This window comes from Triticum aestivum, chromosome 2A, assembly GCF_018294505.1.
Source record: "Triticum aestivum cultivar Chinese Spring chromosome 2A, IWGSC CS RefSeq v2.1, whole genome shotgun sequence".
Taxonomy (NCBI): Eukaryota; Viridiplantae; Streptophyta; class Magnoliopsida; order Poales; family Poaceae; genus Triticum; species Triticum aestivum.
The window spans coordinates 13,292,536-13,318,897 of NC_057797.1; the positions used below are offsets into that span (position 1 = coordinate 13,292,536).

General features: G+C 50.8%; 1 protein-coding gene across 1 annotated transcript; it reads left to right on the forward strand.

Annotated features, from left to right (window-relative positions):
- The first annotated feature begins 18,100 nt into the window (after nt 1-18,100).
- Nucleotides 18,101-20,427, forward strand: LOC123191323 (terpene synthase 10-like). Its single transcript, XM_044604110.1, has 7 exons — nt 18,101-18,289; nt 18,386-18,665; nt 18,758-19,130; nt 19,264-19,482; nt 19,550-19,688; nt 19,794-20,042; nt 20,143-20,427. The coding sequence occupies exons 1-7, from the start codon at nt 18,101-18,103 to the stop codon at nt 20,425-20,427; spliced, it is 1,734 nt and encodes a 577-aa protein (XP_044460045.1).
- Nucleotides 20,428-26,362: the final 5,935 nt, after the last annotated feature.

Sequence of the window (26,362 nt, forward strand, 5' to 3'; positions counted from 1 at the left end):
AACATGAACGTCAGGGGATCCAAGACCCGTTGGCTGAGTTCACCGACCAGCAGGAGCACGACTTCATCAGGGCCCGATTCTCATGGGACCCCAAGAAAAAAAATTCACCGATGGGCCGACTAGGAAATTCATGAGAATACTGGTAATTATCCTTTTACCACCTTACATATTAGGTTCTGATCAACCAAGTCTACTACATTCTAGTCGCATTCGTAAATGATTCACGGTCCATTTTGTAGAGAGAGCAACACAAGCTTGCGGCCGAGAGCGACTCGTCGACTCAGTCGACTCAGTCGTCGGCGAAGTACAAGTGGGACACTCCTTTTAACCGGGCCATGAACATAATGATGGGACACCCACCCGGCCAGCGGCCGCAATATGGACGTGTGCACGGCGCCGGGGATGGGGCCATGTGGAAGTACTATTATAACGAGGACCCCGAGGCCAAAAGACATAGAAAGAAGTTCAGTCAAGTGACTATCGACGAGAGGGTGGCGCGGGCGATGGAGAAAGTAAAAGCTAAGACCAAAGCTGAGATAATCACTGCCTGTAGATCTGATATGGTGTCTGCCTTTACAATCTTGATTCCAACAGTGGTCACATGGGTGCAACAAAATCCAAACGCGCCACCAAGTGATTTTCCCATGCCCAGCTTCACCGGGAGCAACTCAATGAACACCGCACCCATACCCATACCTAGTATGGAAACTGCACCCGCACCTCCTCCGGCACCTGCTCCTGTGCATAGTTCTCACAGCAACCCTAGCTCCGTCTCTGGCTTGAATGTCGGGTCGTCGACATTGGTTGTGCTCGACGCCCTCACGGTAAATACGCGTCATCGCACCTTCCTCAACTCAACTAATTAATTAATCTTCAGTTGTCGTTCTTTTTGGATCTCTGACGCCGCACGTATATGTATTTGTAGGCCGACTCCACTCCGTGTACCCTCCTTTACAACATGAAGGGCGGGTTGGTGGATGTGGGGAAGGGTACTGTCGGTGTCAAAACCGGCGGATCTCGGGTAGGGGGTCCCGAACTGTGTGTCTAAGGCGGATGGTAACAGGAGGCAGGGGACACGATGTTTTACCCAGGTTCGGGCCCTCTTGATGGAGGTAAAACCCTACGTCCTGCTTGATTTATTCTTGATGATATGGGTATTACAAGAGTAGATATACCACGAGATCAGAGAGGCTAAACCCTAGAAGCTAGCCTATGGTATGATTGTTGTTGTCCTACGGACTAAACCCTCCGGTTTATATAGACACCGGAGGGGGCTAGGGTTACACAGAGTCGGTTACAATGGGAGGAGATCTACATATCCGCATTGCCAAGCTTGCCTTCCACACCAAGGAAAGTCCCATCCGGACACAGGACGAAGTCTTCAATCTTGTATCTTCATAGTCCAACAGTCCGGCCAAAGGTTATAGTCTGGCTGTCTGGACACCCCCTAATCCAGGACTCCCTCAGTAGCCCCTGAACCAAGCTTCAATGATGATGAGTCCGGCGCGCAGATTGTCTTCGGCATTGCAAGGCGGGTTCCTCCTCCGAATACTTGATAGAAGATTTTGAACACGAGGATCGTGTCCGGCTCTGCAAAACAAGTTCCACATACCATCATAGAGAGAGAGTAATGTTTTCACAAATCTAATCTGCTGACGTATTCTATAGCGTGACATCACACCACAGCCAAGCCTTCATTCGAATCGTTTTTTACTGTCCCACCTCAGCGCGTTTTGCGAGGCGGTTTCCTTGGCACGTCTTGTCGAAGCAGAGATCGTGTCCCCTTATCATGGGATTCTCATCAATATGGGCGTGGGTAACCCAACCGTGCCATTGATTACGGCGCTTGAGGGATAAACGAGTTTTACCAGGCTGTTGGGGACGCATAGTTTCGTCCGCCCATATAAAGGGATAAGGATTCACCTTTTCATCCATGCCTTCTTCCTCCTTTGCTCATCCATTTTCGCACACTTGAGCTCCAGCGCCCAAGTCTGCATTTCCCACCTCAACCTTCTCCAACCATGTCCGGAGCGGGAGGCAGGTGGATGGTCTCCTCCATCACGGAGGAACACATCAAGAAGCTGAGGAGAGCCGGATACCTGCCCGACGACATCGCCACCGGCTCCCAGATTAGGGGCAGCTCATCCCCACCCCCAGGCCCCACGAGAGGGTAGTGTTTCTTACCCATTTCCTCCGCGGACAGGGATTCCCTCTCCACCCATTTGTCCGGGGGCTCATGTTCTACTACGGCCTGGATTTCCGCGATCTGGCCCCGAACTTTATCCTCAACATCTCGGTGTTTATCATCGTGTGCGAGGCCTTCCTCCGCATCAACACTTCGGCTTATGGCTGAGGACCTTCAATGTCAAGCCGAAGGTAGTGAGCGGCCGCCAGGTGGAGTGCGGAGGAGCCATGGTGGGCAAGATGCCCAACATCACACGGCTCGAGGGCTCCTTCATGGAGACCATAAAGGGGTGGCAATCGGGGTGGTTCTACATCACCGAGCCGCGTGACCCTGAATGGGCAACGGCCCCCGAGTTCCGATTTGGCATCCCCACGCGGCTCACCTCCTAGCAAGAGAAGGGCCTGTCCTGGGGTAGTTCGGGAGAGCGGACCGGACTCCAAACATGTATCCAAAACATGGTGAGCAAGAAGCTCAAACTCGTCAACGTATTACAGGTCATGCTCATCCGCCGGATCCTCCCGTGTCAACAACGGGCTTTCAACTTGTGGGAGTTCGACCCGGCCCAGCACCAAATTCTGAACAGGCTCTTCGACACAACACACGAGGATGCCTGGAAGGTGCTATTCAAGGGCGCCGAGGTTCCCCCTCTCACTATCGAGGATTGCGGATTCTGCGTGAAGCGCCAAGCCAGCGCGGTAAGCTGTTTTACCTCTTATAGGATACTCGTTTTTCATAGTTTGACTCTATGCGGGATCTAAGCTCACGTACCTTTGACAGGATTGGCGGGAGACGGCCGGACAGATCGACTGTCTGGCTCCTTTGCCCGAAGGCCCAGCAGACGCCCACTTGGCGGAGCTGCTGGTTCCGGCACCTTACGTGGTGCCGGAGAAGAAGGCCAAGAAGAAGGCCGCAGGAACCCGAAAGAGTTCCCGGCGCCCGGTGGTGTCGGACTCATCGTCTGATGACTCTGAGGCACACTCCTCCCACGAAGATGAGGAGGAGGAAAAAGAGGCTTCTTCCCCTCCAGCAGGGGGAGAAAAGAAAAGGAAGGCCGCCCCAACTGGGGAGGCCGGAGGGTCCCAGAGGGGAAGGACCCTTCCTCCGGACTACTCCACCAACGCCGCCGACAACAAAGAGGAGTGGCCTCCCAGGGCCAAGCCCCTGGCGAAGTTGTAAGTATTCGGACACCAGAGTGACTCGTAGCGTTCCTTTATTGCACAGCTTCTCCTAACGTCGAATATAATCATGCAGTCCGCCCCGAGCCCAAGTCGACATATCGTCGAGTGGTTCCTTGGATTCGTCGGACGTGAATAGCTTTTCACTTCTGACCGCTTCCACCCCTCGCCCTACGGACAACGCCGAGGTGTTGTCCCAAAAGGCTCCAAGCCAAGGGGAGGTGGTCCTAGAGGCGCCGCAAGGCAACCTTCCGGACTGGAGGCGAAAAGGGAGCAAGGCTCCCAAGGGCTCCAAGTCCGGCCCTGGGCCGAACACCGCACCGGAACCTTCAATGGTTCCGGACTTCGGCAGGCGGCCCCCCACTAAGAAGGTCAAGCCTACCGCGCCGGTGACATCCGTCCAACCAGAGGCACTGGATAACTTGCTGGAGGTGCTTAACGGCGCCTCCATCAACGAGGAGCACCGCACTATTATGAGTGCGGTGATCCATAAAGTTTAGTCCGCCAAAAGCGGGCTGACTGAAGCCTGTGCCAGCCTTCTAACAGGCTTTGAGGTATGTAAAAATATATGGAAATATTACCGCATAGACAGTAGCCCCTGATGCTCTGTTTGGTGTTCAGAAAGAAAAACCGAATAGAGGATCTAATAATATTCGCAGGAGTCTAACATAATTATGTCAATATGGGTATGCAGGCTGCGCTGCTGACCTCTGCCGCACTGACTGCGGAGGTCAATGCGTTGAAGTAGAGCCTCGGGCGGTCCGAGAAAGAACTCGGCCTTGCCAAGAAGCAGCTCGAGGAGAAAGAGGTAAGTAATACCTTGTGTAAGTATATATTAAAAAGATGTGGTTGCAAAAAATGACAGGATCATCGTGGCTATGGCAGGGGCCACGAACAAGGTGGCGACCCTGAAGCAAGCGTTATCCGAGGCCAAAAACAAAGCGGCCACGGAGCGCACCGCGCGAGGGAAACATGAAGCACAGGTGGAGGAGGTGCAGCAAGAGCTCTAGGCTCTCGTGAAAAAACACGATAGTTTGGAGCTTGACTCGAAGACGCGAGAGTACGAGCTCGCGGCGGCCCTTGAAGGCGCCAAGTCTGCCAAGGCCGAAGCCCAGAAAGCCCTTCAGGAAATTGAGGCGATGAAGAAGATAGCGGCGGGTAAGGCATTCATTATGCAAAGCAAGCACGTGAAAGTGAATTACTTGTTACTTACCCGAGTCCGGAGCTCTCTAGGAGCGTTCGCAGATTTGCCCCGCAGCATGTCAGATGCTGCCACCTACTACCGGGCCGAGGAAGGGAGCTCGACGGAAAAGGTGTTCTGGTCTCAGTATGCTTAGGCCGGACACCCGGTGCCCTTGAGCGACCAGCTGAAGCAGTTGGTCGAGCTCCATAAGGTGGCCGAACAGGCCATGAAGGGTCTTATAGTCTGGCTGTGGCCTGGAGAGGCCATGCCTGGGAGCTACTTTGGGCTGGTGAGGTGGCTGGCGGATGCCTGTCCGTGGCTTGAAGTCATCAAGCGCTCCGTCTACATCGAGGGCGCCCGCAGGGCGCTTGCCCGTGTTAAAGTACACTAGGGCAAGATGGATGCTGAGAAGCTGGTGAAGGACGGGCCACCGCAGGGCAAGGAGCATCGCAGCCCCGAGATGTACTATGAGGGCATCCTGAAGGGTGCCCGCCTTGTGGCGGATGAATGTTCCAAGGATGTAATTTTTTAGTGAACTCACATTTGTGATCCTGTATGCTGAAAAAAAATCATATGCGCTATGCAACGCTTGTGTGAATTTAAAATATTACCTTCTGTACGGCCATTTATTAAATCTGACAGATGGCGAGTCGTCGGCTTCTGCCCCCATGCCACGAGTGCTGGGGTGTTCGGGATAAACCTGAGCACTCTTTTTCCCATTCTTGGGTCCTTCGAGGGAGGTGCTCAGCACAACGAACAAGGCAATCGGACTATAATGCGTTATCGCCCTCACTTGGCCAGAGAATTCTATAATTTTAAATTTTGGCGAAGCCCCTAGTGTTTGGAAGACCGAGTTCGGGGAGCTATACACGCCTAGGCCGGACAAAGCCGAGTCCTCGCACTAAGCGACATAAGTCTTCAGGGACTCGAAACCTCTCGAACAGCGACCAGCTCTCGCCCTATCATGACAGTCAGTTTTAGCTTTCTCTACTGAGGTGCTTAGCCCAGCTGAACCAGGGCACAATCGCAGTAGTTCTCCCAGTGCTACCTTAGCCGATATAGCGGAACGTAAGGTACCAAAACATGGGAGCCTGGCAAACCCAACTATTGACCAAAGACATGATTCGGAGCTGATGCATATAATGCTATAAGTTCGGAGTGCCGCACTTGTGAAAGTGTTCGGACTTCTTCATGTCGTATTATGGGGTGCTTGAGCCCCTGGCGTATTAGCCGTACCAAAGTGTACGGGTGCTAAATGTCATGAATGAACATATATACATAAAAAGAAATGAATAGAGAATGCAATAGTAGACTGAAGCTAAGCAATGTTTATTCGAAAAAGGTGCGTTAAAAGCAAGACGATACAAATAGTGTGATAAGCAAGAGATGGGACTATTTGACATGTCCGCTCCAAGGGCGAGCTGCGGGATAGTATTTAAGACAGGTACTTTGCTCGTTATAGAGACCACCTGGAAATTCCACAGTGTGACGTAGCTTTCTGCCTCCATGGTTGTTGTATCGTGTGTTCGGCAATTGTACTGCCGAACAGGTCTTCCGGAGAGCGAAGTCCCGAAAGTAAGAAAAAGTGATAAAATCGGCAGCCCCTAGTGCGGTTGAGCCGCGTTTTGGGCGTGCCGTGGTCGTGCCCCCCTGTGCCCATGGTATTTTCAGAGCGTAATTATGTACGCGTAGCACGGATTTCACTATTTCGCGAGGGCTGGGGTTGGGGCCGCATTGCTATGCTTGCTCGGAACGTGCCAGGTGGTCTTGTTGTAGGTTACTCCGAGCGCACTTGACGGTGTCCGGACATTTTATCGCCGGACTAGAGAATTGCCTTGAGAGGCTGCTTTGTACTTTAGCTGCGAGGGCCGCTGTGTGCTCCTCCGTTCGGAGAGAGCGCTCGGTGTTTCCATTGACTGTAATGACTCCTCGAGGTCCTGGCATCTTGAGCTTGAGGTATGCATAGTGCGGCACCGCATTGAACTTTGCGAACGCGGTTCGCCCGAGCAGTGCGTGGTAGTCACTGCGGAACGAGACTATATCGAAGATTAACTCTTCGCTTCGGAAATTATCCGGGGATCCGAAGACCACTTCAAGTGTGACTGAGCCTGTGCAATGGCCTCTACACCTGGTATGACGCCCTTAAAGGTCGTTTTTGTGGGTTTAATCCTCGAGGGATCTATGACCATTTTGCGCATTGTATCCTGATAAAGCAGGTTCAGGCTGCTACCGCCGTCCATAAGGACTCGAGTGAGGTGGAATCCGTCAATAATTGGGTCTAGAACCAATGCAGCAAATCCTCCATGGCGGATACTAGTGGGGTGGTCCCTGCGATCGAAAGTGATCGGGCAGGAGGACCATGGGTTGAACTTTGGGGCGACTGGCTCCAACGCGTATACGTCCCATAATGCACGCTTCCGCTCCCTCTTGGGGATGTGGGTTGCGTATATCATGTTCACCGTCCGCACTTGTGGGGGGAAACCCTTCTGTCCTCTGTTGTTCGGCTGCCGGGGCTCCTCCTCGTCGTCGCTGTGTAGCCCCTTGTCTTTGTTTTCGGCATTTAATTTGCCGGCCTGCTTGAACACCCAACAATCCCTGTTGGTGTGGTTGGCTGGCTTGTCGGGGGTGCCATGTATCTGACACGAGCGATCGAGTATACGGTCCAAACTGGACGGGCCCAGAGTGCTTCTTTTGAATGGATTTTTCCGCTGACCGGGCTTAGAGCCTCTGAATCCGGCATTAACTGTCGTGTCCTCCGTATTGTCGCTGTTAATGCGGCGCTTGTGCTTGTTGCGACGTGACCTGCCATTGCTGTCCTTGGTATCCGAATTACCAGGGCTCTTTGACATGTTATTGATGCGAGCCAGCCAGCTGTCTTCTCCCGCGCAAAAGCGGGTCATGAGTGTCGTGAGGGCTGCCATGGATTTTGGCTTTTCCTGTCCAAGGTGCCGGGCAAGCCACTCGTCGCGGATGTTATGCTTGAAAGCTGCTAGGGCCTCTGCATCCGGACAGTCGACGATTTGATTTTTCTTGGTTAGGAACCGTGTCCAAAATTGTCTGGCCGATTCCTCTGGCTGCTGAATTATGTGGCTCAGGTCATCGACGTCCGGTGGTCGCACATAGGTGCCCTGGAAGTTTTCAAGGAATGCGGCTTCTAGGTCTTCCCAACACCCAATGGATTCTGCTGGCAAGCTGTTGAGCCAATGCCGAGCTGGTCCTTTAAGCTTGAGTGGGAGGTATTTGATGGCGTGTAGATCGTCGCCACGGGCCATGTGGATATGAAGGAGATAGTCCTCAATCCATACCGTAACATCTGTCGTACCATCGTATGATTCAATATTCACGGGTTTGAAACCCTCTGGGATTTGATGATCCATTACTTCATCTATGAAGCATAGAGAGTGTGCGGCGCCTCTGTACTGGGCTATATCATGACGCAGCTCAAATGAGTTTTATCTATTGTGTTCGGCCCGGCCGGATTTAATTTTACTGTATCCGGCGTGATGGCTATCGTCTCGTGTCGTGGGGCGCCCACGTGATCCGTAGATCGATCTTGTTTGCCTTGCTTTGTCCTCCAATATATTTCGCAGGTCTAACACATTTCCCCGTGCCTTGGTGTTTTTTTGAGTGACGCCGGGGTGCGTCTTGAGTTGTGGGCCGAGAGGCCTCTCTGTCGCGACCGCGAGGTGGTCTGTCAGCCGCTGGAGATGTGGGTTTAGATGCTTCCTCCTCTAATCAGGGTAGCAACCTGCGCTTTGAGTACCTTTTGGAGGGGCGTTCGAGTTCGTATTCCTCGGTCGCAAGGACTTCAGTCCATCTGTCGGCTAGCAAGTGTTGATCAGCTCTAAGCTGCTGCTGCTTTTTCTTAAGGCTACTCGTCATGGCCATAAGCCTGCGCTTGAAACGCTCTTGCTCGACGGGATCCTTAGGCACGACAAATTCGTCGTCGTCGAGGCTTGCCTCGTATTCAGAGGGAGGCATGTAATTATCATCCTCTACCTCTCTATCTGCCGCTCTCTCAGGGGGGCTGGCTTCTCCATCCTCCTGCGCTGAATCTTGCTGGAGGGAGTTGTCTTCAGCACTGTCCGGGGTGTTATTATCTCCTGAGCTGGTATCATCGTTTTTGCTTTGGCGGGACTTAGAGCGGCGCCGCTGACGCCGGCACTTAGGTTGCTTCTTGGAGGGGTCATCCCCCGCTGTTCCGTCGCCATTGCCCTCTTTGGGTGTGTCCACCATATATATATATCATATGACGAGGTGGCTTTCCAGTGCCATATAGGCGCTGGTTCCTGTTCGTCTCCTGCATCGTCGTCCATACCGTCGATGTCTTCAGAGTCGAAGTTGAGCATGTCGGTCAAGTCACATCGACAGTGGCTATGAAGTGGGTGGTGGGTGGGCGTCGAATTTCTACGTCGTCCGCATCCCAATCATGCCGGTCATAATCCGGCCAGGACTCTCCTGACAAAGAGATAGACCTTAGTGAATTCAGTACGTCGCCGAGGGGTGAGTGCTGAAAGATATCTGCGGCAGTGAACTCCATGATCGGCGCCCAATCAGATTCGATTGGAAGGGGCGCGGATGGTTCAGAGTTCGGAGGAGAGTCCGGCAATGTGGAGTCACGGGCCTCGCAAAGGATAAGGTTCGTGTTCGGCTCGATCGCCGTTGAGGCTGCAGCCTCCGCGCCGGGGTCTAGCCACCCGCCCTCGGTCGGTGCAGTTGGCTCCGAATTAAATGTCGGAGCGGATGCGGGTGCGGCCTCCAGGACACTGGTCGGCTGCAGAGCTAAATCATGCCCATCGTGACAGTGCGGCGCACTCGGCAGGAGCTCTAATCCGTCGAAAATCAAGTCTCCGCGGATATCGCCGTGTAGTTTAAGCTTCCAAACCTGACCTGATGGCCAGGGGCGTAGCTTTTAATCTGATCCACATGGCCAAGCGAATTGGCCCGCAATGCAAAGCCGCCGAATACAAAAATCTGTCCGGGGAGAAAAGTCTCACCTTGGACTGCATCGCTGACGATGATCGAAGGAGCCATCAAGCCTGATGATGAAGACACAGAGGAACTCTCAATGAAAGCACCAATGTCGGTGTCTAAACTGGCGGATCTCGGGTAGGGGGTCCCGAACTGTGTGTCTAAGGCGGATGGTAACAGGAGGCAGGGGACATGATGTTTTACCCAGGTTCGGGCCCTCTTGATGGAGGTAAAACCCTACGTCCTGCTTGATTTATTCTTGATGATATGGGTATTACAAGTGTAGATCTACCATGAGATCAGAGAGGCTAAACCCTAGAAGCTAGCCTATGGTATGATTGTTGTTGTCCTATGGACTAAACCCTCCGGTTTATATAGACACCGAAGGGGGCTAGGGTTACACAAAGTCGGTTACAATGGGAGGAGATCTACATATCCGTATTTCCAAGCTTGCCTTCCACGCCAAGGAAAGTCCCATCCGGACACAGGACGAAGTCTTCAATCTTGTATCTTCATAGTCCAACAGTCCGGCCAAAGGTTATAGTCCGGCTGTCCGGACACGCCCTAATCCAGGACTCCCTCAGGTACTATAGTGAAGCCTAAGGATCGATTGTTTCACCGCCGGCAGATGCCTGATAACGCCTTAAGGGTCTCCGTGGCGAGTGTGAAAGCGGGCTACGAGGGTCTCCCTCGTCCTATACAAACCGATGGAGAGGATGACGAGACTCCCACGCAGCTTGGGCAATGCAAAAATTGGCCGATCCCGTGGCCGAAAAATCTTCTTCGTGTCGAGGTGGCCGGGAGCACACCAACGGGACCTCAGGAAGGTATGACCACAACACCACCTACACAAGTACAACCATCGTCTGTGCTGCTTGCTGAGATCGGGAGACATGAGGAAGGAGGGCCAACCGTTCCGCCGGCAGATGATGCCATCTGCCCCATGGAAGAGGATATGGATCATGACATGGAGGAGGCCGATGACCCTCTCCATTATCTCAATACTGCCTTTGATAACGAAGTAACAATGAGTCAACCATATGAATATGAGATGCATGTACCAGAGCCAGAACGTCCTTGTGAGTGCAAGAAGTCTTTGTTCATGCAATCCTCGCAGGACCGCCTCCAGATGCCGGCTCCACCCAAGCTCAACTAATTAGCCAGAGTCGTCCAAAACTGAGCCCGACAACACTAGGGGTGGTGCTCAGGGAGGGTCTGACAGACCCACCAGCACCTGAGGCCACCAAGAAGAAGCAGAGGAAGAGACCAGCATTGCCAGCACCTTGGTCGAAGGCGGCTGGCTGCTAGAACCAACATTGCCAGCCGCCTTCGACCAAGGTTGACCGTGTACCAATGAAACATGCGCCATTAATCCATGTCGCGGGAGAGCCAATGGTACCGGCGAATGCAGTAGCTGCCATAGAAGGGGATCTCATGAGACTCCATGACCATGTGCTTTCGACAGAGAGAAGCCTCCTCGCCCCGGATGATCCAGGATACCCACTTTATACGGTTCATGTGCCAGGCAGTTGCAAGATGTATGTCCAGGCATGCCTCGCGGACCTCTTCTTCCTGAGGTTTGATTACATCTTCTAGATGTTTCAAATGAGGACACTCGATTTTACGTTCGTCTGCCTGTATGCGCTGCACATGAACTACATCGTCAGGAGAGAGCAAGTCACCAGTCTTGCGGTCGCGGACCCATACTACATGCATGAGGGCTTCTTGTCAATCAACGACGCCAACCGTCAATATGCGAGTCAGTACATCGAAGAATTCTTGGTCAGCAATAAGGACAAAGAAACGATTCTCCTACCTTATCATCCCATGTAAGTCATTCGCGGATAGCACTATAACACATACATTCTTTCGTGCATATCACTAGTTACTTTGCACGCATGGAGGCTAAACTTGATCGTGTATTTTGCGCAGCAAGGGGTGTCGTGCCGTTCTCATTGTTCCTTACCCGCGTTACTCCCGCGCTCTATATTTGGACGCGTTGAAGAACATACAAAAGAAAGATTACACATACATAAAGTATGTTCTGGACAGAGATATGCTGGGCTTCAGCATGCGGGGTGGCTACATCCAATGCAAAAAAACAAATAAGGCTAGGCTTTGTTTCAGCCACAAGACTGACTTCTGTTGCATCCAGCAACCGACAAGAAGTGAGAATGATGGATTCTACGTCATCCATCTAATGATGGAGTACAGAAGGGATGTGTAATCACTTTGCATGAAATCTTCATCCGATACCCATATCCAAAGATCGGCCGAAGCCTTTGGAGCCGTGCCGGATAATCGACGTCAAAATGATTTCTACCGGATCCAACAGGAAATTGCGTCCATCATCATGAAGGATGTCCTCAAAGAGAATGGGATGTTATACGGCGGCCCAATATCGCGAGCTGACGTCCGAACCCGCATTGCCCTACAGCGTCAGGACATGACGCCTTTCACTAAGCTTGGGTGCACCCTTTCGGATATGCACAGATGGGAAGAGTGCACTGCTTAAAAACAATGTGTCTGTTTAGTTACTTGTTACTTTCTGTATGACGAAACTTCGAATCTCTCAATACGACGAAACTATTAGATGTACGACAAAACTTCGAATCTCTCAGTACTTTCGGTACGATGAAATTTGTTAACTATGTTTACTATATATGTTGCTTCTGTTTAGTAACTGTTTTGTTGAATTCGCTTCATGGTGTATATATGTGCATCTCTAACACGTATATAGATCAACGATGGCGAGGAAGTGGTATGCCGTGTATGTAGGGCATGTTCCAGGTGTGTATGATGAGTGGCCAGAGTGTCAGGCCCAAGTCTCTGGCTTCTCCGGCGGAAGCCAGAAAGGGTTTGATAGCAGAGCGGAAGCCGAAGCTAGTTACTTGAGATTCATAGCACAACAGGGGATTCAGAACCAGCGCCGCTGCAAAAACTACTACATAATACCGCTTTTGATCATCGTGATCGCTCTTATCGTGTATGTCTTAGTTTAGGTAGATGATGAAACATGTGTCTACAGTGACAATGTAAGAGACATGTGATCATTAACTTGTATCGCTATTTCGAGATGATGATGAGATCGACATCATTTGTGTTGACACTATGTTGATATGATGAGACTATGTTGTACCACTTCGATGATGATGATGAGACATTCCTTTTTCATATAGTTCCAGTGTATGTGTATGTTGTAACTGTATAAAACCAGTAAAAATACGAATACAGCAATATAAAAAAAAGAAAATACTAGCAGTAGCGTGGGGTATTGGAGTAGTAGCAGCGCTGCTTACCAGTAGCGTTTTTTCGAAGGGGCACACTACCAGTATTAGCAGTAGTGATGGACAGAGGCACGCTACTGCTAGATATAGATAGCAGTAGCGCTGGTTCAAACAAGCGCTATAGCTAAAAAATAGTTGTAGCGTCGTAGCAGTAGCGCGCCTGCCCGCGCTACTAATAGCCAAAAAACCAGCGCTACTGGTAAGGGTTTTCCTAGTGGTGACTGGGATGTTCGCCTCGAAGAGGAGGTAGACCTCCCAATCGTGGAAAAAGCGGCGGCTGAAGCCATTGGCCGTCGCCGCGTCTCCAGGGAATCGCTCGGCCATTGGATGGGCTTGGGGAGAGAGGGAAGGGGAGGATCGTCGGCAGGCCGGCTGCGCACGGGGAGAGAGGCAGAGCTCGGTGGCAACTGTGGCTTGGTGTGGCCAGAGGCGAGGGGTGGCGCTGGTTTTATAGCCCCACACCGTGTGTACGCGTGGCGGGAGGGGAGGCGTCGCCGTGCCGCCCGTGAGGAATCAATGGCAAGGTTGTCCCTGCGGGAACCCGAGGCGCGTTTCTGAGGACAACGAGGCGCATGTCGCTGACTCGACGGGCCCGCGGCTCTTTCGCGCCAAAATCGCTCGCCCCGGCGCCCCCGAGCGCCCCCAGCGCGCCGGGTTCGGGCCTGGGTCCGTCGACGCCAGTTTTGGCCCAACCTAGCGAAAAACGGCCTCCTGGGGCGCGACTGGGCCGATTTTTGGGCGCCGGTGCTGAAAAATCGCGTGGGAAGGGCCTGTTGGGGGGCGCGGCTGGAAATGCTCTAAGATCTTAGCATTCGGTGCCACATTTTACATATATAGTGTATAGACTACATAACTTCAATATACTAGTTTAGAAGATGTTACAATTACAGTACAAATAGTCTAAATATACCATTAAACTATTAGAAAAATATGTGTATAAATTATCTTGCATTTTTAGATTGGGTGCCGCGGTCAATGGCTCCCATGGCACCCCATGGATCCATGGGGACAGGTATAACTGATATTAACTAGCTGATAATCTATCAATCGAAATATGTGGAAAGTGAATCACAAGATGACGGAGGTGGCAGCAACCGCGGCAAACCTTAGGCGGCCACAATAGCGACCAGTTTTTTTTTTTGTTTTTTTAGGATAATAGCGTTCCAGTTTGGGGTGTGTGTCTACTGTGTAAAGTGAGGGCATATGAATTTTACTTTTCTTTTCCAATCCTTTTAAATCTGAAACTAAATTCCTTTTTATGTATCGAAGTAAATCACCATTCCTTTTTTATGGGAAAACCATCATTTCCAGTAATATGTTTGATAAAAAATGATCTACAAATCGTACATGATGATTTCAAAAATGGCATTTTCAACTTTAGTGTTTCAACTTCCCCAGTTTCTGTTTCGAAGAAATATGCATTTTAGACCAATGCTTTGTCAAACCGGGCCCAGCTGGCCGGGGAATAAAAAAGTGATTTCTCATTTATCTCCGTCCAATAGAGAATCTACGTTCCTGATTGTAGGAGGAGAAAATAGAAGTATCTCATTTGGCTTTCAAACACGGTTTTTCTACTACAGAACAAGACCAGAAATAAGAGCAACTCCATCGGGCCAACCCAAATGGACGGCGCTTTTGTCCGCTTTTTGTCCGTTTGGGTTGGCCCGGCGGACACAAACGTCCGGTGATGTGTTTGGGTCGGCGCGAGCGCCCAACGCTGGCCCGACCCATTTCATCGGTGCGTCAAAAAAAGTATTGCAAGCATTTTTAAAATAAATACATGCATTTAAATAAATATAAAAGCCGGCCACGAAGGCCGGTGAAAGTCCATGTTACATTAATTAAAATACTAAAAATTAGATGACGCGCTGCCCTAGGCGTCCTCGTCGGCGGCGGCGTCTGCGTAGGGACCGGTGAGATTGATCAACGTCGGCGCAGGGCCGGCCCAGGGGAACGACGTGTTCCAGACGGCGGTGATGTCGTGCTTTGCCGTCGCTGCCTGCATCGCCGCTGCCTGGGGCTGGCGCGCCTCCTCTTCGGCCTTGCGCTCGAGCATCTGCAGGCGCTGGCCCTCCCGGCGGTCCTCGGCAAGCCGAACGCGGCGCCAGTGGTCGAGGTAGGCCGCCTCCTGCTTCTCCGTCGTCCCGAGCCAGATCGGCGGAGCGCTGACCCACTCGCGGACTACTCCGGTCCAGGAGTAGCGCTCGATGTGGGCCGGGTCCTCCGGCTCGGCTTTGGGCGGGGACGGCGGGGCCACCAATGGCACAACGCAGTCGCCCGCCGCGGAGAGGGCCATGGCCTCCGCCATGGCAGCCTCGAAAGCCGCCTTGTCCGCCTCCCTCCACCGCTCCTTCTCCTCGCTCTCCTTGATGGCCGCCTGGTAGGCGGCCTCGGCCTCCTGGTCCTCGTCGCGGACGACGAGAGCGGGCGGCGGCAGGCTGTGGTCGACGCCGCGGACGCCGCGTCGCCTCGCCTCCTCGTGCTCGATGGCGAACCATCGAGCCCAGTTGAGCGAGTCGATGGCGAAGCGCAGGTCGGCGCGCTGCTCCTCGCTCAGCAACGCCCGCCTGCGCCGCACCTCCTCCGCATGGGCTCTGGCCGTCCGCGGCGCCGCCGGCACTGGGATCCTCTCCGGATCCAAATGTCAGTCGTGCGGCAGCGTCACGTCCAGGTACGGCAGAGGCACGCGGTGGTGCCAGTCCCACTCGGCCTGGTGCACCGGCACGTTGATGCGATGCCTCTGACGGGGAGCGCGCCGGTGCGGGGAGGGAGGGGAGGGAGGGGGAATGGCGGGCGGGGGCTTTGCCCTTGCGGCTGCTGCCGACGCCGGAGAAGAAACTCATGCTGGCGGTGGCTAGGGTTGTCGCCGGCGTGGGGGCAGGGGTGGCCAGATGGGGACGGGACGAGTGGTAGTGGATGAGGACGGCCCCGCCGCACGCCTGGCTTAAAAAAGGAAGACCACCGTCGCTGACGCGTGGGCCCAAGGTGGGCGGTCGTCATAAATTATGTTGATCGTAGTAGTTGGACAGCCGTCAAGTGGGGACGCGGCGGACGGCGAGGAGACGCGTGGCGCGTCCGCTTCTCGTCCGCGCCGACGCATTCCATGCGCAATTTTGGGCCGGAAATGGGTCGGCCCAGACGCCGGGCGGACACGATTTGAGTTTGGGTCTGCGCGTTGGGCCGCCACTTTTGTCCGCGCCGACCCAAACGGACGCGGGCAGACGAAATGGGTCGCCCCATTGGAGTTGCTCTAAGGGGAGAGACCAAACAGTAAAAAAATAGCTTCATAATCCTAAAATCTGATTACGCTTCTCAGCAAAAATGCTAGACGTACAAAAGAATACATGGTTTTACAGGTTCTTTTCATCTAGAAACCAGTCACAAACTTGCCTCCTCTCACCTATTGACCAATCAAGTTAACCCTCTTTGTGAGGCCAACTCCACCGCCCGACCCATCTGGTCCGGCTTTGTCCGTATGGGGTAAAATCTGGCCCAACGAGCACACCCAAACAGACAAGCATGTCTGTTGGCGTTCGTTTTTGTCCCGCCCAACCCCAAAACCAGACCAAACACGCGCCACAAATGCTCCCGAGCGGACAAGAAACGGACGCTCTCCTCGTCCCTCTCGTCCGCTCCCGTTCGCTCGTGCCTTCTCTCTGGTCCACAAATCAGTGAGATTGTGCCGCCGCGCGCGCCCATGCCCGCTGCCGCCGCTGGAGGCCACTGCGTCCGCCGCCGTCGCTGGATGTCGATGCTCCCGCCGCCATCGCCGGAGGCGCTGCGCCTGCGCCCGTACCCACACCCTCGTGGCGCAACCACCAGCTCCCCGCGCAGGCCACCAACGCACGCGGCCGTACCTCCGCAGTGCAGCCAGCGCGAGCTCGCAGAGCCGGCAACGAGGTAGAGTGGGACGGGGCGGCGCGACGCGGGGCGTGCCGGCGGCGAGGCAGAGCGGGACGGGGCATGGCGTGCCGCCAGCGAGGCAGGTCAGGACGGGGCGGGCGCGGTGCGGTGCGTGCTGGCGGCAAGGCGGCGCGGGACGGGACGGTGCGGGGACGGGGTGGCACGGCGTGCGCCGGCGGCGAGGCGGCAAGGGGCAGGACGATGAGCCTGCCTGGCCTGGTGCAGCACGCCGAGGACATGGACGAGTGGATCGCCGGCAACCTGCGCCGCACGGGCTGGTCACCGTCACCTGCGACCCGCACAACCTGGAGCATGTCCTCAATGCGCGCTTCGACAACTAACACAAGGGCCCCTTCTGGCACGGCGTCTTCCAGGACCTGCTCGGCGACGGCATCTTCAACTCCGATGGCGACACCTGGCTCGCGCAGCACAAGACGGTCGTGCTCGACTTCACCACAGACACGCTTCGGACGGCCATGTCCCGCTGGGTCTCGCGCTCCATCCAAGGAAGGCTCATGCCCATCCTTGCCGACGCGGCCAAGGTCAGGGCGCGGGTGGATCTCCAGGACCTCCTCCTCCGCCTCACCTTCAGCAACATCTGCGGCCTGGCGTTCGGCGCGGCGCGGCGCGTGCTGGCGGCGAGGCGGGGCAGGGGCGGGATGGGGCCGCGCGGTTCGTGCCGGCGGCGAGTGCAGGCGGCGAGGCGGCGCAGGACGGGGCGGGACGGGCCGGCGGCGAGGCAGAGCGACGAAGCAAGGCGGGATGGAGAGCTAGGCGGGGCGAGCGCATCCGTTTGGGGTCCAACGAGCCCTGCAGCGTTGGGTGGGGATGCATCAGTCGCCTGTCCGCCCCCGTTCGCCGAATCACACCCCAAACGAAAGAAAGCGGACGTTCGGATGGGGTCTAGCACTGGAGTTGGCCTAAAACCTAACTCATTTGTACGTGTAGCGTTACTCCGCTTCTCAGCGATGATTAAAAATGTTCTCTTTCAGCCCCTTAGAAATAGCAAGACCAAACAAAAGAGTGTAACAGGACCACAGGGTATAGGAACCTCCGCCAACGGCCCTTGGGTTTCTCGAGAGTCCACATTCATAGCATAACTTAGTTTAAAATGTGTCATTTCGATCAGTGTCATGGCACAGGTTAATGTCCCGTAATTTTCGGCCAAACACGAAATAGGATTTCATGCCGCTTTACATATAAAACAACAACCAAAGTACACGGCTGAACCATTGAAGCTACGTAGCTCATACTAGCTCTGCCTATAGATTGGCACGTATTCTGCTTACTCTGAAACAACAATCAGTATTAGCTTGGTAGCTAGAGGTAGCCCGCTCCCTAGTGCTTTCAAGTACGTACTAACTAATCAAGCGAAGATCAAGATTGCTGCCGTACCATGGCCTGGCAGCCAACGATCGCCACAGCATATACATGCTTTCGGCCATCGTCGTCTCCGGCAGCGGATCAGCTGCGCCGGCCGGCTCGCTGCTCATCGGCGCCCCATCGGCGGTCGGCCAACTACCCTCCCAACTCCTGGGACTACGACTCCGTCCTACTGTCTCTGAGCAACCCCCGCTATGATCTGGTAATCCCTTCAAGAATATGGAAGTTAGCAGATATATAGCCGATGAAGATTGTACTAAAAAAAGTAAATACATATGCGCATGCATGGACGGTACAGGTCGGCGGTCCAGGGAGCTTTGACAAGTTGAAGGCCGGCGTGAGGGAACGGCTGGTGACGGTGGGAAGAGGTGACGACCAGCCTGCAATGCTCAGACTCATCGACACAATGCAACGGCTCGGTATCGCCTACCACTTTGATGACGAGATCGTTGGTATCCTCACCTCGATCCATGGTACCAAACCTCACCCGTGCAGCTGGGAGGATAATAGTGATGTGGCTTCCGCGGCCTTGAGGTTCAGGTTACTTAGGGAAAAATTTATCCCAGTGTCCGATGCAGGTACCAAGCTAGTTACATACTGTAGCAAAACCAACCCCTTTTAAGGAAGACTTTACTTAACTTGAAATGTTACATGCATGGTACCCATGTAGAATCTCTGAAAACTCTCGCAAAGAATTACCTCACACGCACACTCCAGAGGGATGATATCAAGGGACTACTCTCACTCTATGAGGCATCATACCTGGCATTCAGAGATGATGAAACATTGGATGAAGCAAGAACATTTTGTGCCAATGGTCTCAAAGAGCTCCTGCCATCCTTAGATCCCCACTTACAGAGTAGTGTGGTTCATACTTTGGACATTCCCTTGCATCGGAGGTCTCCTAGACTAGAAGCAAGATGGTTCATAGAACACTATGCTAGTGATGTGAGTAATTCCGACCCGTTTCTTCTTCGATTTGCTATGAGAGATTTCGAGAGGGTGCAAACAGTGCATCAACAAGAACTTCAGAGACTTCTAAGGTAAGTACAATATGAGTAAGCTTCCAGAAAGACAGCGTGCACTAAACGTAATTGATTACTTTCTTGTAGACTATATGTACATGATAGTGAAATTATTTGCCATGTTATGATTGATCATACATGTTTAATGTAGATGGAGGATGGAGACTGGACTTGGTGAGAAGTTCAGGTTTGCAAGAGATCGTCTCGTAGAGTGCTTCCATTGTGCGAATGGAATTGTCTGGGATCCAAACCTTGGATCATGCCGGGAGGTGCTTGCCAAAGTTATTCATCTAGCCGTACACTTGGATGACATATATGATGTGTATGGAACCCTGGACGAACTCATCCACTTCACTGACGCGATTGGAAGGTAGAATTTAAAATATAAAACACCCAATAATTTCTATTTGACTTCTGCTGAAATAAATACATTTCAGGTGGGAACAAAGTCCTAGGGAAATTCTTCCTGAATATATGCGAGCACTTTACTCTGTTATGTATGACACATCCAATGAGGTGTCTGAAAATGTGTTGAAAAAACATGGCTTCAATGTTATTCCTTTTCTCCGGGATGCGGTAAGCACTAAGTCCTATGCTTTATCACTAACAACACAATGAACTTCTTAATAACGTATGTACTTTTTCACTAAAAATTCCAACAAATTTTATGTAATATTATAGTGGCATGGCATGGCGAAATCATTCTTGGTGGAGGCAAAGTGGCACCATGGAAATCACATACCAACCCTAACCGACTACATGGAAAATGGGTCGGTTTCATCTACTGCACCACTATTGTTGCAACATGCATTTCCCATGCTCAACATGGAGTTCACACCAAAGTTTCTTGATATATCCCGAAGCTACCCAAGATTAATTCAATCTACGTCACTGGTTTTGCGGCTATGCAATGATTCCGTGACACACTCTGTACGGAAAATTCTTATTTCTATTTGTTCCTTCATGTTCCATTATCATAATCTCATGTGATATATTTATGTTTTTATATTTTGATAAATGTTTATTGCAGGCTGAACTTGAGAGAGGGGACACACCATCTTCCATAGCTATCCACATGTTGGAGAACGACACCAGTGAGCAAGAGTCTCGGAAAGCCATGGAAGATCTTATGATGGATGCTTGGAAGTCAATTAATGAAGATGCTTTCTTACATTGCCAATTTTCTAGATCTCTTGCCATGGCTTGCGTGAATTTGGCTCGAACCTCACATTGTGTTTATCAAGGTGGGGATGGTTTTGGGGCACCGGATGGTAAAAAAAAGGAGCAAATCACAATTTTTTTTGCAGCCTTTTAATGCCGACAAAAAAGAATGAATGTAAGCCCTCAAATATTGATAGGAGTTTCTCCTTTCAAGTCGTAAATATGACATTTCACCAAATAAATATGTTATGTGTAGTTGTTGTATGTACTGGTCGTGCTTTCTACTAAATTGTTAAAACGACAATGTCTTTGCTAAAATCCCTTTGAGCATGGGCCCATGTAAGCACTTGAGAAGGAAGGTAGATAGCGAAAATGAAAGTCAATGTTTCAAAACCATTTGGGACTACCTATATGCAGCGATCCAGGCGAGACTCTGATGAAGTAACTATGGGCGGAATACATAATTAATAAGAGAATGTAAATTAGTAAAGGCTTTGGATTTTTTATGGCCTCTTTTATTGAATAGAGGGTGCAAATCCTTGGGTTCTGCATCGAATGATGCCCACAACCATCTACTATATCGGAGTTTTAAGATCTAAACACCTCGCATGGGTACAAAAGGCTAAAGTGCAAAAGAAAAAAAAAAGACAAACCATCTGTAAGTTAATGGAGCGGTACACGGTATCGAGGGACCGGCGGGCGCCTTTTTTGGTGGAGCGGTACTTCATTCTTCACATTGATGACGGCGGATCTCGGCGGCGTGGTGCAGTGGAGACTCGGCGCCCGATGCGCGGTGATGGACTCGCGCAGGTGGAGGTGCGCAGGTGGAGGTAGTTGTCTGGCGTCGATGGCGGAGTGGCCTGACAAGGTAGAAGCCTCAATATCTGCTCTGAAGATGGACCTGTGGAAGATGGCGGCGACGACACATGTGAGTGCGTCAGACCAGTTTATGCCCCAGACCCGGTATGTGGCTCGGCTGGGGCTTCTGGCTTTTGATGATAGGCTTAGGTGAGTAGACCGGGTATGTCACCCAGGTAGCACCCCTTCATCATATGGATAGGAGTAGTGGCATATGTTGCCAAGATGACGGATTCAGACATATTGTTGTAATACTTTGTAAGGTCCTCGGGAAATAATCAATAAAGTGGCCGTATGCATCTCCCAGATGCAGAGGCCGGGGGTCATCCTCCTTTTCTAAAAAAAAATATGTAAGTTAATGGATCACCATTACACGACGCATCATCCTTCACTAATCCATTCAATGGACCACCATCCACATTGGATGAATATAGCCTCTAAGTGATAAAAGAACCCATAGTTACTTATTTTAGCAAGGCCTAGGCAGAAAATTAAGAGCTCAACAATTGTAAAAGTTGTGTGTTTTGGACTTATAATTACTTTTAATGTCTAGAAGGGTTCATATTAGGGAGTTTAGCTTAGTACTCCCAATGTACGAGTTTAAATGTCCATCCGGTCTCAATCCGGTGTCCATAACTCCAAGCCCAGTTGTGATTGACGCATTGCTTTTTCCGCTAGGTTCTGCTAGCACTACAATGTTGATTGGCAAAAATTAATAAGTTTGAGAAAAGCGCGGCGCACACAAACTAGCGATGAACTGAGTGTCATAAACACATCACCCATGTTACAAAAACTGAAAACTTGTGCTAGAAATTGAAACATGTGGGATCGTTAACTCAACTCCCATGATTGTGAAAAGAGAGACATATGCAGTGTCGTGTACACCATTCTAATTACCAAATCATGTGCAATAACTGATATCACCACAAGCGTTTTTATGGAGATAAGAGCATCTCCAACAGCCGTCCCAAAAGGCGCGCGCGGTAAACCGTGTTTTTAGCGCGCGCGGGACGTTTCGACGCGCTCGAGTGGTGGCGGGGAACTCACACACGCGGGAACCGTTTTCGCGCACGCGGGAAAAGGCGGCAGCTCGCGCGCTATTTTTGGCGCACCGCTTCTGGCGCGCCTTTAAATTGCGGCGCTCGTCATGCGCCTATTCCACACACTTCTCTTCCTCTTCCGCTGCCACGCGCGCCTCCATCGCTTCCTCGTTGCTTCCGCTGCCACGCACGCATCCACCGCTCCAGCGCCCCGCCATCGACGCGCCACCATGCCACAGCGCCGCCGAGGAGCGTCGGGCTACCGCGGCGTCCACCAACGCCCCGACGGCGGGTACTACTCCGAGATACGGTCCGGCGAACTCTGGCTCGGCCTCGGCACCTTCGAGACGGCGCACGAGGCTGCCCGCGTGTACGACGCGGCGGCGTGGCGCCTAGGCAGGCCGCGCCCGTAGATGAACTTTCAGGATGTCTACACGCTCCAGCAGGCGCTGGACGTCGCCCCGCCGCCTCGTCTTATCATGGCACAAGACCGTGCGGAGCACGCTGAGAGGCAGTGCCGCCTCCTCGTCGCCCAGGAGGATGAGCGGGTCATGGCGGAGTGGCGCCGGCGCCACCCGGAGGACATCACTCACGAGCAAGCCTACTAGGCAAGGCGCCGCGATGAGCGGTTGGACAGGCCTCGGCGGAAGGCCCTGGCGATATCGCAGTGCGAAATCGTTCAGAATGGTGAGCAGACGATCTTTACGTCTGATGATGATCGTTGGGAGGACATGTGACTCGATACCTCGGACCAGACCAGCGAGGATGGCGATGATGATGATGGTGACGGTGACTGTGAGTAGGCTGTAGTTGCACTATCTAGTAGTTTATGTGGTTGTACCGTAGTTTTTTATCTATCTATGCTATAGAACTATGTAAAATATCTATGTATCGTTTTTTTATCTATGAATTTTATTTATCGTTTTATTAAAAAAAATGTACGCAATGTTTAGCACGTGTTGCATTTTAGCGCGGCCACTGGAGCTACGCGCACGCGCTTAATTTTGACGCGGCTGCTGGACCCAGCGCTGCCGACCGCGCCAAACCAGACGAACGGCGCGCGGCAAATGAGTTTTTAGCGCGCGGCGCGTTGCGCGGCTGTTGAAGATGCTCTAAGCATGTGCATTGTATTCTGAACAATACAACACTAAACATAAGAAGACGAAAAACAGAAAAAGACCCAAAATATCATGCAGTTCACTTGGACTTGTGTCGTTGTTCATTTTCCTCTCATTTGAATTGCACTCGACCCGTGCACTATCATGTGTTTCGGAATCAGTCAGTTGTAGTGTGCTTGGTCCTCGGATGTAGCTCACATGGTGTCTGACTAAAAAAATCAAAATGCAACTCGGGCTCAATTTAATTTTAAAATTGCTCTTAAATCATAATTAATTAGGAAGAGTGTTCTGCACGAAAGGGTTACACCTCGTAGATATCTTTCCAATGTTGTATCATTGGCATCATTTTGGCAAGCAATTTGATTTTTTTGCAAAAATACTCTCGCTGCCACTCGATGGACACGAAACCGTATTCTAAATTCATTTAAAACCATAATGAATTGTAAACGGTGTTGTACACAAAAAAGTTTTGCCTAATACATAAGTTTTCAACAGTATGTCCCACGCCTCATTTCAACAAACGGTTCAAAAATTATAGCAAAAACAGTACCAAAATAACCGCATGCAGTTCTCTCTATTGATATTGCAGTATAGTTGCCCGTCAGATGCAGTTCACTTCGTTAATTTTTTAGTCTGCAAAAAATAGAGTGTCCGCGCTTTGGTAAATTAGAAACTAGTCTTAAATCTTAAGGAATTAGAGAAAGTATTTTACATGAAAAAGTCTTGCCTCGTCGATATCTTTCCAACAGTCTCATGTTCAATGCAATATGGAGAATTCACCTTTGTTTTCGTTAGAATAATCGAATGACAGCAAATTAAATTAATCTGTACCAAAAAATGAGCACCTATCAATTAGAGATATTCTTGAGTTTGATCATCTTCGTGACCTTTTCCATTTGCCAATATCAGAGAAGGTCTTTGCTGAGATAGCTCGTATGGAGTCATTTCTTCAGATCGATGGCAGTTTTATGGAAATTTACCTCCTGGAAGGTATCATTTTTTGACTTTCACAGCACAACCTGCCAAAGTAGTGGAGAGTTAGCCTTAGCCTTGTTGTGGAATCTTGCACTGAGCTAGGTCTCTTGTGGGTGTCGGTGGACCCGTACGTTCACTGTCCGGAGTCGTTCTCTTCCACAGACACGCACTAGCTGCAGGTAGCAGTCACATGATGCACGGGTGTCGCTGTGTCTGGTCCATAGCTGGCGGGAGATGTTGACGAGTTACCAGCATTCAAACTGCGAGCGAGCCGCACACTAGCTCTGACCATTGATTGACTAGTCTATTACACATGCATATTTCTCCCTAATTGGCATGCATCCATAGCTCGTGTTATACGTGAGTTCAGTGCAAAGTACCAGAATCCAATTTACTCTTTTTTTAGGGGAATTCCTAAAGACCTAGTAGAAGGGAAAAAAGTTTGTTACTCTCTCGGTTCCAAATTATACGTACTACCTACGTCTGGATTTATCAGTCCCCTTCGTATTTTAGGTCAAAATTTGACCTAGTATTTGACTAGCAAAAATGTTCATGCATGTCATCAAATATTGTTTTGTTGGATTCATATTTAAATGTAACTTTCAATGATATTATGTTTGCTACGTATAACTTATATTTTATTAGTTGAGGTCATGGTCAAAATATGACCAAATACGAGGGGACTAGTAAATCAGGACGGGGGTAGTAGCATATTAGTTTTAGTGAGGACATACCATTGGACAAAAATGTATACATTTGCCGAATAAGGACACCTTTTTTCTCTTCTGGAAAGCGTTGTTGCTCAACCGACTGATTAGTTGCGTGCGCTGACCGTCTTCGGAGCCGTCCAATCTGAGTTTTATTGTACTGCACTCAGCACACTGCCCCACCGCACAAACGTCTTGCAACATGGCTCGTGTTACAAACAGGTTGCAGACAGGCCGACCAATGGGAGCGGCAGTGAATGGATCAACAACATGGCTCGTGTTGCAATGGTAGAAAATGTTATGATATGGAGCGCAACATGGCTCATCTTGTAAACCCCTCAACACAACACGAGCAGTGTTGCATGGGTTTTGGGGCGTTTAGCTATATCTTGATGTATGTGTGTGGGGTGGGTGGGTGGGGGGGGGGGGGGGGAGGCAACTGTGGGAGACTTGTTGCAATCGTAACGTAGGTCATGTTGCAATGGTAGAAAGCGCTTCAAAACGGAGCTCAACACGGCTCGTGTTGCAAACCTCCAAGCACAACACAAGCCACGTATTGCAAACAGCTGGGGGAGCAGCTTGCCAGCGCGGCAAGCATCAGACGATTATTGTCCATGCCATCCAATGGCTACAAAGGCGACGGATCCGATTGGATCATCACCCATCCGATGCAAAGCATTCCTTCTCCCTAGCGAACCCACCTTAGGATTTTTTTTTGAGCTAAATATACTAGTGGTGCTTGAACTTGCCATAGATGTTTATTTTGGTGTCTAAACTTGAAAAATACACCAAAATAGTTCTAAAACTTGGTACGAACGTGCAAATACGGTGGCAATGTTGTCCGTAGATGTAATATACGTCGTCTTGGCATTGTATATGGCTGACGAAAATTAACATAAAAATTTGGACTGCATGAATCGAACCTGCTACCTGAACTTCGGGGATCCCTGTGCTAGCCACCAGAACAAACATGTTTTGTCAACAAAGAGAGTCCCTCAAGTATTATGTATTGAACAAAAAAAACTCTTATGTGCATAAATTGACTGCAGCCAGTGGCCCATGTTGGAAACATTTTTTTTTAAATGTAAAAAGTATGTAAATAATAATCATAATAATAAAAGTTAGATTCAAATATTCATGTGTTATTAATATTTACCTCATGTTACGCAAATATCGGTGTGCACACAGAGTAAATATATAGAGGTATGCGATAAAAAAAACTTACTTTTAGAAATATTAACTAATTATTTGGAAAATACTATTTTAAATATAACATATGAGTGTTTCAAACTGTTCGTAAACAAACATTGAAAATACACAGTCATGGATTATATTTAACAATGATATACAAATATATAAAATGTACAGTCATGAATAATATATATGAATTA